The sequence below is a fragment of the Brassica rapa genome, chromosome A07, assembly GCF_000309985.2.
Source record: "Brassica rapa cultivar Chiifu-401-42 chromosome A07, CAAS_Brap_v3.01, whole genome shotgun sequence".
In the NCBI taxonomy this organism is placed as follows: Eukaryota; Viridiplantae; Streptophyta; class Magnoliopsida; order Brassicales; family Brassicaceae; genus Brassica; species Brassica rapa.
The window spans coordinates 22696502-22712961 of NC_024801.2; the positions used below are offsets into that span (position 1 = coordinate 22696502).

Consider the following 16460-nt stretch of genomic DNA (forward strand, 5'->3'; position numbering starts at 1 on the left):
ATGCGAAAATGCTGCTAAATTACAAGTGAAAAACTGTTAACACACGGATGTTAATAATTAAGAGCATCATTAATGGAGGTGCTTAGAGGGGGGTGCTTAAGGAAAAATATATACTATACTAAAAGGGAGATATAAGCCATGGAGAGGGTGTCCACATAGGATAGAAAAATCAACCAATCAGAGAATCCGAGATTGCCATGTCATCTCATTTATTTTTCGTAAAAAATAAAAAAAACAATGCGAAGGTGAGAATCGAACCCGTGTTAGTATGATATATATATAGGACAGTTACCACTAAGCCATTGAAACTTTCTTGGACACATATATAAGAACCACTAAGTATATAATCACAAACTCTTATGTACATTTACAATAATATGAATTCAACTTTCAAAACTCCGATACTTTGTTTTGTAAAAAAAAAATAAGTAAGTGACTAAGTTAATATATTCTTAGAAAGTGTGAGAACGTTGACAAATATGAAAAATCATAGATTTTTGTTTTCGTGACAATGTTAAGAATTTTGTAAAAGTAAGTTTAACATATAAATTTTCGTGACAAATATGAAAAAGTATAGATTTTTGTAAAATTTTGACAAAACAACTCAAAACATACTTCTCTAATGTCTTAATAAAATATTATTTAAAGGCGTAATAATTAAATATATTAATTCAATAAATTTTGTAATTTATAGACAAAACAATAACACAACAAATTTTGAAACATTTGTTTAACCTATCGATTTTTTTTCATGAGAATCCAACTAAACAAGATAAAAAAATAATAATTAGATTTATAAATATTTAATTACCATTTTATTCAATTTTGATTAATTTCAAATTGTCATAATGTATCTTTTTGAAGTTACAAATATGAAAAAGCATAGATTTTTGTACAATTTGACAAAACAACTCAAAACATATTTTGTCAATGTCTTAATAAAATATTATTTAAGGATGCAATAATTAAATATATTAATTCAATAAATTTTATAATTTATAGACAAAACAATACCACAACAAATTTTGAAACATTTGTTTAACCAATCGATTTTTTTTTCATGAGAATCCAACTAAACAATTAGATTTACAAATATTAATTACCATTTTATTCAATTTTGATTCATTTCAAATTGTAATAATGTATCTTTTTGAAGTTACAAAAAATAATGTTCTTTCTTTATTACACTAGCATTATATATAGATTCTATATACACAAAATAAATATAATATAACAACATAAGCTTGCTTTCCCCGATTCATATGAAAACTTTTTAAGTTATCCACCAAAGCAAATTAATTAAATCAATGAAATTGTTAAAATACAGCAAATTATTATATAATTTTATTTTAAATTAAATTATTTAAAAAGTGTATTTTAGTTAAAACAAAATAATAAATAAGTAAAACTGATTTGATGGTAATTTTTATGATATATATATATCAATTCTGTGAAAGAAATAGAAGCTTAATATGAAAAAAAATCTTAAATTCAAAAACCTCTAAAAATTAACAAAAAAAGTAATAAATTAAACTATGATATCACTTAAAAGCTTCTTAGACCATATTAATAAAATATTTAAACGATAATTAGACAAATTTGATTTTTTTTTCCAGCAAAAAGTTTATTATTAATTAGCATCAGTTATTTCAAGATGTTTAAGAAATGGTGGACAAAAAAATAGGATGTACATTAATGATATATGAACTATGAATAGTACTTTGTGGAGCAGACTTAGATAACATATCTGCACATCCATTTTCAGTCTTTTTTGATGCCAAAATTCAATTTCTTCAGAGTAGTTATTCCACAAATAGATCGTATGAGATATTGTTTTGATATGTAGATTTGTTTTTTCAATGTTAAGAAGATTGATAACTGTAAAAATGTCTCTTTCGAATATGATATGTCTATAACCGAGTCTCCAACATGAGACAAGTTTGTTTAAAAAGTAAATAATTTTATTTTTCTTATATTATATAATCAATATATATTATTTACTGATAATAAAAATATAGTTATTCATCTATCACAAATATCTATGCAAACATGTGAATCAAGTACAACAATCAAACAACATAATGATTTCCACAAAGAAAATTTAAAAAATATATTTATGTTATGTAGTCATATTTTATATTCTTTAAATAATGTAATACAATATTATACATTATTTTTTTAGAATTGAGAAATACATATATCAGTTAGACAAATTAAGCGATAATTAGACAAATTTGATTTTTATTTTGTGAGCAAAAAGTTTATTATTAATTAGCATTACTTATTTCAAGATGTTTAAGAAATGATGGACAAAAAAATAGGATGGACATAAATGATATATGAACTATAAATAGTTTTTTGTAAAGTTGACTTAGATAACACATATGCACATCCATTTCCAGTCTTTTTTTATGCATAAATTCAATTTCTTCAGAGCAGTTATTCCATAAAGAGATCGTATGAGATATTGTTTTGATATTCAGATTTGTTTCTTGATTGTTAAGAAGATTGATAAGTGTAAAAATGTTTCATTCGAATATGATATGTGTATAACCGAGTCTCCAACATGAGACAAGTTTGTTAAAAAGTAAATAATTCCATTTTTCTTATATTATATAATAAATATATATTATTTACTGATAATAAAAATATAGTTATTCATCTATCACAAATATCTATGCAAATATGTGAATTAAGTACAACAATCAAACAACATAATGATTTTTACAAAGAAAATATAAAAAATATATTTATGTTATGTAGTCTTATTTTATATTTTTTAAATAATATAATACAATATTATACATTATTTTTTAGAATTGAGAAATACATATAATATCTTATCCGCGCGTAGCGCGGTTAAAAAATCTAGTTAATATAATAATGGGTGGGACTCACACAAAATTAAGCACCTGTACTTATTCTGCCTAATTAAGCACTGGTGCTAGCACTGTTTTGCGGGTCCCACTGTTACGTGGCGGCTTGCAATTGGTTCGTTTTTAATTTTTTTTTTTTTAAATCAGATGAAAAAGCAAAAAAAAAATAAAAAATTAAGCACCCCAGATGGGGTGCTAGGGTTAATGATGCTCTAAGCTGTTGATTTCATTTATTACCATATAAATATAATATCAACAATAATCTTGCAGCACTTGTGCATGTCCCCCACCACAACATGCATTGGTCCCTACTCCAAAAAGTTTTTAAAAAAACTCATTGGTCCAAAGGGGATCCATACAACACTTTAATATACACATCAAATCCAACTTACAACTTTAACCCTTACTTCCCATAATAAAACTAAAGGGTAACGAAAGATTGACATAGGAGGACCAACAAATCCTCCTTTTGTGTTAATTAGATGCATTGTAGCTTAAGTAGATGGATCGGATTAACATCGAGATCCTTTTCTACAAGAGAGAGAACCAGCATTGCCCGTCACAGAAGCCACCAACGAGGACGGTCTAGCCGACAGACTTGAAGCTTTTGCATAGCTTGAAGAGGCTCTTCCACCAGAGGGCGTAAAAAACGCACCATTTAGGAACAAGTCACCTTCTGATCTCCAATTCCAGTTCTTCCATTTGCTTTGTGGTGCATCTTCGTATTTAGTCACCTTTTTTCCAGTCAAATAGTTGTAATTCAATACTCATGATATATATGAGTAAAATAGAACTATATTCATTATATAAGATTAGCTCTTAATTACCTCTTTGAAGACGTGGTCATTGGGAGCAAGAAACCTATTGCCTTGACTGTTAATCGTTGGAGCTGCACTCCCACCAATTGCGTACATTTGCCAATGCGTATAATCATTATTTACCACATGAAAATACCCATGCCTACATCTGCCAATTCCCCATATTATATTACATGACATTAGCTAAAATAATATAAAATTCAAGGACTTGTTGAGAATAACTCTAAAAGTTAACTTTATTTTTTACCTGGGCATTCTCTGAACAAGCCCTTCACCAAAATGATTAAAGGCAATGGTGACTTGCATGTTCTTGTCTCTCGTGTACGAATCACTGTGTCCCAAAAGCATCACTTTGTTATGGTGCGTCAAGTAGTTATTAGAGATCGTAATGGCCGTCGATCCACGGATCGCATCGACCAGACCGTCATCGCAGTTAGACAAGGAGCAGTGGTCCACCCACACGTGGGACCCACCGAAGATCGAGACGGCGTCTCCGTCAGACGCCGTCCTCCAACCGTAATGCGACGGCGAGTCTCTGACGTAAGCATTCCCTCTCTTCTTGCAGTCATGGATGTTGACACCGTGGATGATGATGTTAGTCACGTACTGAACAGTGATGCACGCGCCGCCGGCGATGTGCACGCTCGCTCCACGGCCGTCTATGGTCTTGAACGAGTTCATCATCAGCTCTTCTTTTAGCTTTATGACCATGTCACGTGCGAAGATGATCCACAGCGGCTCGTCTTGGATCACTGCGTGTCTTAGAGTTCCCGGTTTAGGGTTAACCGCGTCTTTGTCGCTGGAGTCAGTCACCACGTAGATTCTGCCGTCACGGCCGCCGATGGCGTGTTTGCCAAAACCAATGGCGCAATCAGCTAATCGTTGTCGGTTCTTCTCCCATTTCGGGTCGCATCTCCAACAGTCGTCGATAGGGTTTCCGGTCCCACACGAGAGGACACCAAGATTCCTTCTAGACGCATTTATCTTCCTACAAATATATACACAACAATGTTATAATGTGGATGTTCGAAAGTATATAAACTTTTTTATTCAAGGAGCTTTAGGAAACTTGTATACGCACTCGTTTACTTCTTGAACTACGAGTTCAGGGTCGGAGACATGGTTGGAGGCAGTGAAGGTCGGAGCTAGAACAAGGAAGAGACATGAGAAGAGGGACAGAGATAATTGGTGAAGAAGTATCATGCTTTGTATTGTCTCTCCAGAGGATTTTATTTACTAATGTGTTTATGAGATTTGAATGTGTCTTTGTTTGATGAGATAAAATGGTGAGGAAGGCTTTGGCTTCTTTATATAAGAAAATCTCCTTCCTTGATTTCTGGGTTTTTAATAAAAATAAAATAAAAATTTTATGGAAGCCCCACTCTTTTCAGATTCTTTAATTTATAGCCATGTAGTACATATTTTTATAATGCTAAATAATTATATATATTATTATTTAATGTTTTCAGTTTAATTTTTTCAGTTTATATTTTTATTTATTTATAATTGATAAATAATTATTTTATCACATTTTGATTGTTATTTATATTTTTATTATTTGTAAGTGATAAATATTAATAGTCGTTTAGTGATTTATTTTTGAAATGAAAATAAAATTAAATAAAATTAATTTGTTAATTATGTGAAAATAAATAAATAATATAATCTATTTATGTTTAAATAAAATTTTGATACTAATTGAACTATATTACTAAATGAAACTTAATAAAATATGTATTTTAAAGATTTGATGTGATGAATAGTGTTACATCAAATTTAGTTCAACACTATTCATATTATATCAAACTTGGTGGGATGCTATGAATTTTGGTGTTGTGTTAGAGATAAAATTACACCAAATTTGATGTTTTGGTGTCTTGTTAGAAATGGTCTAAAAACAAAAATGGCAAGAAAAAAACTAAATATTGGATAGAAATATAATAGAGAAAAAAATAAATTAACCTGATTAATTTTGTTATTCTATATGGGAGCTCTTGTGAGCTTATGAACTACATTGTTTACTTAATAGCTTGCCAGAACCTGGAGATAACCATTTATTTTGTAATTCACTTGCGTGTATTATTGATTTATTTTACGTAGCTAGTTTCCAAATGGTTAGACTGCAAATACAACAGAGCAGACACAACAAACTAAAAAAGCTAGTAGCAAAATACACAATCGTTTTGGCTTAACCAGGAACCAATTTAAAACTGATCAAGCAACATTAAAAAAAAAATTGGACAACAGAGAATTGAATTTTCTAGTTCTACGTTTAATATTTCTGGTCACTTTCACTGATAATTTAAGCGCATCTATACACATGTCAAATGGATAAATATAATATGCATATATTAGAATTCACTTGACATGTGAAAGAATAGATTCCTGGTTAAGCCAAAACGATTGTGTATTTTGTAATAAAACAATAATGCTGAATTTCTTGCAGTGTTTTTAAGGGACGTGAAAGAGAATTAGATCTCAAAAGAAAAAAAAAATTGAACTGGGTGCCCCAAACAAAAGTTCGTTTTGTGAGCCATCACTCTGAAGAGAACAGATACATCATACATACATTTGTTACGATAACCACGCGTCTGTAGTCAGGAAGTCAAGACGTTTTGTAAATTTTCGCAAGATCCGAATTTAGATCTGCATCACACCAGATTTTCATGCGCATGATCACCATGGCTTTCACATACATTCTCCTGAAAATGGTTTACCATTTTCTTTTTTTTTTACATTTGTTACGATACCATGTGCACAGTGTACCGTACGTACATTAACTTTCTTCAACGTAACTACTGATGCTTTTGGAGACCAAAACGAAAGAACTGTGGATGCCTTTTACAATGATTACCCTTTTGTCATCCTTTAATTGGTTTGATGTGCAGTAAAGTGATTTCTTTAAGCAAAAAAAAAGAAGTAAAGTGACTTTTTAATAAAACAATACTGGTGACAAAAGTAAACAAAGTAAACGATAAAAATCAAACCAGCTTGTCTTGCGGCCAATTTTCGGTTGAGAAGTATATACGTATGTTTATCTTAATAATACGAGCATTATAATTTCACAAAGCATATTCACGCATATCAGACCCGTCTCAGTTGGAAATGAGGCCCAGTGCTAAAATAGAAATTTTGAAACCTTTTCAAAGAGAATAAAAAATAGTTTTAGGGTTTTTTTCTTTAAAAAAAAGTAATTTCAAAATATTTCATGGCTTAATCTGGAGTAATTTTTTATAAATTGTAATGGATTCTGTGCAAATGTGCTCCCAGCACATGCACAAAGCCGGGCTTGGTGCATATATATATAGTTTGTCACACTAACATGTAGAACTTAAAAAAAGGAACTTAAAATGTCATAACGAAATGTTATTGTATTTTTTTTTTGAAACTACAATATATCGTTTGCCCTTTTTCAAAAATAAAAACAAAAATATATACGAAATGTTATTGTATATTTTTTTTTTGAAACTCAATGTTATTGTATTTGAAGAGAATAGTTAACTTCCTGAAACATTCGTAGTTGTATATGGAGTTCAATGTCAGATGAAAGAATACATAATAAACCCATCAGATATTATTTGCTCAAAAAAAAAAACACCCATCAGATATTCAGATGTTACAAAGTAACGTCATACGATAAACCTTCTTCTTTTTGGCAACTGTAAAAGGATATATGTAAATACATAACTCTACAGTTTACCCTACTTGTACTACTTTACAAATACATAACTCTACAGTTTATCTTAGACTAAAAGGATACATGTAAATAAAATACATAACTCTACAGTTTACCCTACTTGTACTACTTTATAAATACATAACTCTACAGTTTATCCTAAACTAAAAATGTAAATACATAACTCTAGTTAAACGAACTATCCAAACCTTGCAATGTACATACTTTTTGTCACAGTATACACAGGACTGAGTATACATGTACACATTATTATTTTTATTCATTTTCGCAACGTCTAGCTATGGCTGTATATTGTCGTTGATACATGTTTACTCGCCTTTTGATCATGCATGTATCCCCCATCTTTCGTATCTGTACTTTCGTTTGTACCATCTCTTTTTCTCTGGTTAAATTCAGAAAATTGGAAACATTTAAACATTATATAGCTTTCAAAAAAAAAACAAGCGTTTACATTTGTCGGTCTATTTAATAATCTCGTATTATGTTTCTCCAAATCGAAAACACATTTTTGACTGATTAGGAGAGTTAATTAAGACAATGGATTAATGGACCCCACCCATTTCCTCACCAATTATTGTTGACTCACAAATTTAACATTATTCAGAAATTAATTTTTATATAAAAAGTACGATATCGTAAGACACATCTGAACCGGTTTAAGATCCAATAATGGGAAACCGATTTCGGGTTTGAATTAAAGGTCACGTTCGTCCATGTGAGCCTTGTCTGGCCAAGCCCCTGCATTCATGGGTCGAACATCTGGACCGTTCATTTCTAACATGCCTTCACCGTCAGCCCTCCGATCTTACATGCACCGGTCCTTCTCATCCACCACACCAGTTTTAGAAAACCGTATTGTAATTGGCTATACTCATATTTAGAAGGGCTTATATAAATATTGTATTTCCTAATTGCTAAATGAAAGGATAAAAACATGTAATAATCTAGAAATACTCACTTTTTGAGAGTACAAATCAAAAAATTTATTTTATTTTCGGTTTTCAGAATTTAGAGGTTTGAGATATCGAAACTCAAAAGGACAATGGTGTTTTCCAATCTGTAAAAATTTATGTGTTTCTATCAACTTGCAGCCACAAATTTTTTATAGTAAAAATCACATTTCTTTTACTTATCTTGCGATTTTGCAAGATTAACTGAATGTATAACTATGAAACCAGTATTATGGAGAATTTAACTAAATCAAGGATATTTTAATATTTCATAATATTTATTATTAATCTTAACATTCATCGAATTTTATAAATGTTAGATTGTTTTTACCTGATTGTTTATGTCTTGGAAATAATTCTCCTCACGCTGCTGCTAACTTCTTTCTTAAAAAAAAAAAAATATATTTATCAACATAAATTACACCCGAACCCGTTTTTATCTCCACCTAATGTTTTTTTTATAAATGTTAGATTGTTTTAACTAAGTGAATCCGTTTTTATCCCCACCTAATAAATTTTTCTTACACAAACCTTGAAGGGACTATCTTTTAATCCTTAAGAGTCTTACCATTGTTAACTTGTTTGCTATAATTAGTTTTTTTTTTGGGGGGGAGGGGGGGAGAGTCAGTATTCGTTATACTATGGTAAATTAATATTTCCCTTGTATAAGAACGATTCAGTTACAAAAAAAAGAACGATTTTATTTGTTTATTTTTGCCAAACAGAACGATTCTGTTCACTCTGCGACATTTTGATACGATAGATATGCATGTACTGTCCCTATAGTTATCGCAATAGATTAGCCATTTTAAGGAGTCTAGGAATGGAATTCGATTAATCATTTAATAAAATTGTAAAACCAAGCACTTTAAATTTATCCTTTAATATATCCTTGTATTGTCCAGGAGGCACCCGCGGACGATACGATTAGTCTACGTCCACGGTCCATACGTACGCGGAACGAAGGCGAAATATTTAAATACAAGAAAATGCATTATAATATTGAGAAATACAAATGATTAGACCAAAATTCTGTTACTGAATAATAGAATGTTAGACGATGTTCTTACGCTATATATAAAAACACGAACCTATTAAATACGTAGTATGGACATTATTTATGAATAGACAAGAGCCCTGAAGAATGGGTGACACAAAAGAGGGAGTCACATGGCCTGAGAGAGCCCATGTGAGGATCATAATGATATCTTTATATAATCATTGATCTCATATCGTTATTGACATTTCTTACCATGAATGATTTTTCCCTCTCGAATATTGTAATAATTTGTTAAAATACAATATGTGTTGACAAAAGATATACAATAAGCTTGTAACAGCGTTTCTAAAAGCATCTATTTGTGTTTTTGTGAATGTCTAATGACTTGTTAAATGTTGGTGCCAAGTTGTTCGTTATCAAAAAGTCAAGCATTTTGATTACTTCTTATCAGTATTTGATTATATAGTACTTAATAATCATTACGGTGTAATAAGGTGTCCCAAATCCCGACGACCCATCAACTTATTGTAGTAGTACTATATATTTGGGAATACTTTTCATAATCCTTGCTAAAAACGACTTAAGGAGTAACGGTGGAGAAACAAACAGTTAGATGATGTTGGAATCGATGACAACATTCACATGAGATAACTAGCCAATCGATTTAGAAGAGAGCACGAACGGCGATGAGAAAGAGGAGAAGTAAAGGTGAAGGTACGACATCAAAATTCCGTTTTAGATTGAAGATGGCACTAGCCGAGGAGAACAAGCAAAATATACAATGCTGGAATGGACCTCGACAGGTTTATAATCAAACATTTTTATATAATTATTTGTAACCAAATTTTTTTTTTGGTAGGAATTATTTGTAACCAAATTTGGATATATTAGTTTAAAGTTAATTTTTTAGTTTCAAATCTAAATCTTAATTTCTCAATTTAGTCTACCTAAAGTTTAGAGGGATAAATAAATTTGTATTTTCTTTCTCAGCCAAATTCTTCTAAAGAAAATCATGAAATGCGACTGTATTACATTTTTAGAGTAACAATTTATTATACATTTAAATTTACTTTACAATCAGTTAAGAAGCTACCAATCAAATGGACAATCAATTTTCGCCATTTAATGTTTACAAAGATAAAGTGTACTCTATATTTTAAATAAATTTCACAACAGATAATATAATGTGCTATATTTTCTCCTTTCCACTCTTTTTACATTCTTCTCAATTTCACCTTTCTACTTCTTCTTCTTATTTTCTTCCAAACTTACCGGTCATACCCGAAACCAAAAGGAAGAAAGCTTTATACACTCTAGAGTTCAGTATGTTTTTCAGTTCTAATGCTAAAATTGATTTCTGTTGACATATTATTAAATAAAAGATTGTATACGAAAAATTCAAAGCAGCAAGGAAAAAATTAATAGCTAAAAAGTTTACTTAGGAAATTCAAACCCCAAAATGATTGGATCATGTGTGATTAAGTATGAAATCAATCCAAAATTTATAATAGTCAGTAACTCTAATAATTTATATGTAAATGGATGATAAGATGCACTAATTTACTATTGGATAACAAGTGTAATTCATATAATGTCATCAAGGACATCTTTTACTTTTACAATGAGTTGTCATAATTTATATTTAGTGTGATGATTATGCTTATGGAAACCCATCATCATACAATTTGAAAATTTTCAATTATTCTTTACTATTCATATATATTTTTCAAACGATTTTTTTCCAGCTAAAATTCACAAATGTATACAGATAAATTTACTTGAATGGCTCAAATATGTAGCTTTATTATCAAATATCTCTTTTAAATTATAAAATGTTTTATTCATACTCATACTATATATCTTTTAATTTTTTTAAAGATGTTAGTACTTAAATGCCATTACTAATTTTTTATATTCAGCAAAATTGTTAATTACAGCAAAACTGTCATTAAATTTTTATGTACACATTTTATATGGAGAAAGATATTTATATTATATGTAAAAATTGTTAATATGTATCACAAAACCGTCATAAAAAATTTATGTTTGAAAGAAATCATTGGTTAATCATGATTTGGATTTAAAAAATGGAAATGTAATTTCGAAATTAGTATATTCTAGTTGAAAATTTAATCAAAATGATATGGTATTATGAAGAAAACTCTCATTGTCAGTAGAGCAAGGTGTTAATGTAATAATAAACCGATGTATGTGTTCAATTTTAGTAACTATTATGTATAAAAATATACTTATGAACTTTGGACTGTTCTACGAGACAAAAATGAAAGAGCGGGTTTTCTTTTTATCTCTTAGCCAATGTCACATCGTCACTTTTTACTCTCACTATTCAGATCTGGTCCTGCCAATCAGACTCAAAATGATATGAAAGATTTACGACTATCATGTTATTAACTCATATCAATCAAACCATATCGATCGGCCTTTACTTTGAACCACTGATAACATATGTTGTTTTAAGATTGTGAGAGGCACGAGAGACGCCAATTGAAAAGAACTGTGAATTGATCAATAGGAAATAGAAGAATATGAACTCTTTAAGTTATATCCCATAAAGAACATTAAGTTTCTAGAATCATAAGTTAATCCAATCTAATGTTATAAATGCCATGAACATAAAGTATCTAATTAATGTTGAGTGTATGGCCGATTTGAAGTATACTTTATATACAAAGTATAATGTTGAGTATATAAATGTTGAGTGTCATGTCGAGAAAAATTAACATGACACTAAAATAACTTTTTTATTTATTTTAATTTAGCTGACCACTTAATATGGACTAATAATGTTATTGTTAGTGGATGACAAAAAAAAAAGAAGTTGTTAGTGGGTAGAGAAAATGTGTAGCTTGAATTGTTTGGGCATCACGCAACTAACTGGAGTGGGCCTGCGCTACACACTCTAGGGTTTCGGGTCCACGATTTTTTAGTCTTAACCTTGTCATCAACTTTCAAAGCAAAATATCCAATAAAAATATCCTCCAAAACTAAGGAAAAAAAAACCATAACCATCTTCAATGTCCTTCTGTTACTACTATGTACAACCATTTCTTTTAGTCAAAGACCAATGGTGATGTAAACCTAAATTATTTTTCTTTCCAAATACCTAAGAAAGATCAATACCAATAACTTTAGCTGGTTCTTCTCTTTCCATAATGTTATCACCAAGCTTCACCCCGAGCTGCCCTCTCCCCCCAGACCCAAACGCATATAGTGTCCCTGACTCCGTCATTGCAAATGTGTGACCAGTCCAGGGAAATGACACTGACTTTGTCAAACTCACATGAACCACACGCTCTTTTGTCTCCTTCAACGATGAAACCAGCTTCGGAGTAAGTGTATTCTCCTCCACATCCCCCTGCTAAAATCCAGATCATATCAAGACCATTGTCTCAAACCCTTAAAACAAGGAAAAAACAGACTTACTTGACCAAGATTGACTTCACCATAGCCGAACGAGTAAACCTGACCATCATCAGACACAACAAAGGTTGTGTACTCTCCAGCAGCTACGTGTACAGCTTTAACATCTTTTAATCCTTCAACGACCTTAGGAGCCATCTCCAACTCTTCTGTTCCGTGACCCAAGCAGCCATACCTTCCCCATCCCCAAGTGCACACTCTCCCATCTCTCCCAACTACAGCAGCATGCCATGCCCCTGCTGAGATCATAACCGGTTCCATCTTCAAAAGACTAAACTCCTCAATCAACCGAGGCTGTTTCTCACTAATTGTTGAGCCATGTCCAAGCTTCCCACCCAAACCGCATCCAACAGAGTACACCGACCTAAAAAAACAGAACAGTAAGCACATATTAAAAAACAAATGGGAGCAAACATTACAAGGAGACTCACATGCCAGTGGGGTGAAAAGCTAGAGCAAGAAGATAGCAAAAGCCAGCAGAAATTTGCACAACAGGGACGTTCTCCAAGTCCCCCAACAAAGGTTGAGGCAACAAACAGTTAAGGTCGGTTCCATGACCAAGTTTTTCATCCTTCCCCCATGATAATGTATACACTCTGCCTTCTCTAGACAAAATCGCTGTGAAGTGATATCCAATAGCAGCTTGAACCACGAAGATCTCCGTCAATGACTTGACTCGCTGAGGAGTTGTGATGACCTTAGTTTGTTGAATCTCTAAACCAGGGTCGCTAAAACAATCTTTTCCAAAGGCATACACTTCACCTGCATCACTTATTAGCATTGTTCTATCAGCGCCAAGAGCTGCTTGAATGATCCTTATCCCATTAAGTGACCTGCAAACAACCAGGGACGGATCTGAGAATTTAGGGACTAGAAACATTTCTTAAGAATTTTTTTTAACGTCTGGTTAATTATGCTATTATATTGATGAGAAATATTACATAATCTGGAAACTTATGCTTATTACCGAACCGAAGAAGCATAAGAGAGATGAGTCACCTGATTGGTTGTGGCTGCCAAGTGTCTTCAACGGTTCCATGTCCGAGTTGTCCTGAACCGTTGGATCCGAAAGAGTAAACAACACCCTTTGATGTGACGGCGATGCTATGACCAGGACCAGCAAGTGCCTGTGATTTTTCCCGCCGGTAACCAAATTCACCAGCTAGCAAGAACTTTAGAACCAGCTTCCATGAGCCTCCGCATTTTCTTTTGATTTCTTGGCGTTCTTCCTCTCCCATACGTTTGAATATCGCCCTCTTTTGGCAAATGTCAAGAGCTGCAACTTCGGAGATGGAGAGTTCAAGGTCTGGTGAGAAGTTTGCCGGTTTCCTAAAGAAGGAACATGTTGCCTGAAGAGAAATAAAAAACAATCAGAACAGCATCAACCACATGGGTTGAATGAAACATTAGTCTTGACGTCCATATATTAATTTTGAAGGTTTTTTACATATGTTGGCAAAATTAAGAAAAAAAATATTTTTATTAAAGTTTTTAAATAAATATTTATAGCCTCTAAAATCTCATATCAGAAGAAAAAAAGAGCATAGTTATCATCACTTGCCTCGAGTTTGGCAAGGTCACGAGGATCCAAGTCACATGTTGTGAGAACATGAAGGGCAATGGAAGGACAAGAAGCAAGGAAGAAGTCACCAGGAGCAGAGTTTCCAAGGAATTGTCGTTTCAGAGACACAAACGAGGGCAACTCCATAGCTATTGTCGGATTCTCTGGGATGATGCTATGGAGTTGCAACGTAGCAGCAGGACTAACACCATTTGATGTTGCAGTAGTAATAGTAGTGTCCATTGGTCACTGCTCCAGTTTTGCAGAGCCCTAGCCAACTGTTTTAAACTCAATAAATATCAGTAAAAACAATATGATTATTGCTTATTAACTTCATTGCTCACCGTTATTGGTTTGCTTTGGACTTAATCCTTAGAGGTTTTTAAAAAACTTTTTTTTTGTGACCCTTAAGAACATAATGGGGTTTAATAGCAGATTCTGGTTCAATTAATTTGTAACCAAACCATCATTTCAAGTAATGACATTTACATCTTTAGCAAAAAAAAAAAAAAAAATCAAAAATCAATATGATCATTAAAATAGTGCATTGTTCAGTCAAATGATCTAAACTCCGTTTTATAACCAAATTCAAGATCAAAGTCACACTACCTTTGATGGTAAGTAGTGAAGAACACCGATCGTGAGAGAAATGCTGTTCATGTTTTTAAGACAATAATAAGATCATAAACAGAAGATCATTACAAACACAACTGATTACAAAAGCAGTTTACAGTTACAACAAACCCAGATCATAACCACCAACGATGATCAAATAATATATTAAGCGATCAGTGAAAAAAAAAGACCAAACACAAACATCTCTGTTCCTGGAGATCGTGATGATCGTGGAATATACAGAGAAGAGGGATCAGAAGGGACCCATCAAAAATTCACATGGATGGTTTCAGGGGACTCACAAGTTGGACCAAACAGATTGTGATTTATGCGGTGGAGTTTTCAGAGAGAGAGAGATAGAGAGGAGGAAAAGGAAGGGACTTGATGAATCTGTTGTTCGTTCTTCCGTGAATTTCTATAAAGAAAAGATTGTTACATTTTGGATTTTGGGTAAGCTTCAATCTTTTTATATATCTCTATACGTTTTCCTTAAATAAAGCGATTAGGTGTCAGCGTCAACAGATGGAATGGGATATGTAATACTTACAAGTCCACTTGTATACCAAAGCCCAAGTCCATTTTTTCTATCATTTGCCATTAATTACTTGGTGACAAAAAAAAAAGGTTTTGGTAAAAAAAAAAAATGGGCCACAGAAATGATCTTAGACAGTTTTTTGTTTATCAAAATGATCAACACGGAGTTCTTAGGATGGGGTTCTAAGCAGAAGTTAAGAAAATGTTTCTAAATTTTTAATTAAAAAGACTAAAAATCGGTTCTTAAATAAGAACTTTAAGAACCGGTTCTTAGTTTTTTTTAATTAAAAGTTAAGAAATAGTTTCGTAACTTCCGTTAAAAATTCCAGAACCCGAATTAATCATGTTCTTAGACAATTTAGTTGCGAATAAGACGTGAATTTTTCTCTAATAATATGAGAAATTTTCATTCTAGGACGGGTTTGAAATCCTACTTATTCAGGATAGTAAGATATTTTCTTCCGTGTTCTTAGGTTAGTTGGGGGTGATTAGAACAGATGGAACAAACGAAGGGCGTATGGTGGATGTTTATCATCTGGAGGTAAAGGAGCATGCATGCCCGTTTCTAAGCATGTGCATTTGCGTATGCCCAAAAAAGTTCTTTAAAAATTACTATTTTTTATACAACTATTTGGTTTGTTCTCATAAAACTAGAATTTGCTTAGGATCCACATAAACATTGAGACGTGCTTGATGAGAAGCATCTACTTATTCCAATAGTCGGAAATCCTTTTTCATTTGAAATCGTTCCCGGGATAGTTTTTTGTTCATGGTATCATGCTCATCCCATTGTTTTAGTGGATTCTATACAATTTTTTTATAAGAACAATTAAAAACAGGTTTGCCAAAAGTTATTAAAATTTCCAAAAAAAATATTCTAAATTTTAACCAAAAAAATTGTAAACTTTTGTATACCGTGCGCAAATGCACCTCTTGCACATGGAAAGAAATGGGCATGCATGGTATAT

The 16460-nt window shown here is 31.9% G+C and overlaps 2 protein-coding genes across 5 annotated transcripts; both read right to left on the reverse strand.

Annotated features, from left to right (window-relative positions):
- Nucleotides 1–3077: 3077 nt before the first annotated feature.
- Nucleotides 3078–5022, reverse strand: LOC103831011 (probable pectate lyase 5). Its single transcript, XM_009106849.3, has 4 exons — nucleotides 4776–5022; nucleotides 3942–4682; nucleotides 3704–3842; nucleotides 3078–3610 (listed from the first exon to the last, which is right to left on the reverse strand). Exons 1-4 carry the CDS (start codon nucleotides 4895–4897, stop codon nucleotides 3389–3391), a joined length of 1224 nt encoding a protein of 407 aa, XP_009105097.1. The 5' UTR covers nucleotides 4898–5022; the 3' UTR covers nucleotides 3078–3388.
- Nucleotides 5023–10248: 5226 nt separating this feature from the next.
- Nucleotides 10249–15557, reverse strand: LOC103831012 (ultraviolet-B receptor UVR8). Of its 4 annotated transcripts, none has more exons than XM_009106853.3 (7): nucleotides 15261–15557; nucleotides 14953–14995; nucleotides 14344–14621; nucleotides 13782–14131; nucleotides 13214–13615; nucleotides 12786–13146; nucleotides 10249–12717 (listed from the first exon to the last, which is right to left on the reverse strand). In XM_009106853.3, exons 3-7 carry the CDS (start codon nucleotides 14584–14586, stop codon nucleotides 12466–12468), a joined length of 1608 nt encoding a protein of 535 aa, XP_009105101.1. In that variant the 5' UTR covers nucleotides 14587–14621; nucleotides 14953–14995; nucleotides 15261–15557; the 3' UTR covers nucleotides 10249–12465. The 4 variants fall into 4 exon arrangements, with proteins under 4 accessions (XP_009105101.1, XP_009105098.1, XP_033131968.1 ...); XM_009106850.3 differs by having other exon boundaries at nucleotides 10249–12720; nucleotides 15261–15464; XM_033276077.1 differs by having other exon boundaries at nucleotides 10249–12720; nucleotides 14953–15523.
- Nucleotides 15558–16460: the final 903 nt, after the last annotated feature.

Bases quoted from the DNA above. Each gene is read 5' to 3' on its own strand.
- LOC103831011 (XM_009106849.3), bottom strand. From the start codon at position 4,897: ATGATACTTCTTCACCAATTATCTCTGTCCCTCTTCTCATGTCTCTTC. The intron at 4,683-4,775 runs GTGCGTATACAA...ATATATTTGTAG, and splicing joins GTAGTTCAAGAAGTAAACGA to GAAGATAAATGCGTCTAGAA. The intron at 3,611-3,703 runs GTAATTAAGAGC...ACTGGAAAAAAG, and splicing joins ATGACCACGTCTTCAAAGAG to GTGACTAAATACGAAGATGC.
- LOC103831012 (XM_033276077.1), bottom strand. From the start codon at position 14,586: ATGGACACTACTATTACTACTGCAACATCAAATGGTGTTAGTCCTGCT. The intron at 13,616-13,781 runs GTGACTCATCTC...GGTTGTTTGCAG, and splicing joins TGGCAGCCACAACCAATCAG to GTCACTTAATGGGATAAGGA. The intron at 13,147-13,213 runs GTGAGTCTCCTT...CTGTTTTTTTAG, and splicing joins GCTTTTCACCCCACTGGCAT to GTCGGTGTACTCTGTTGGAT.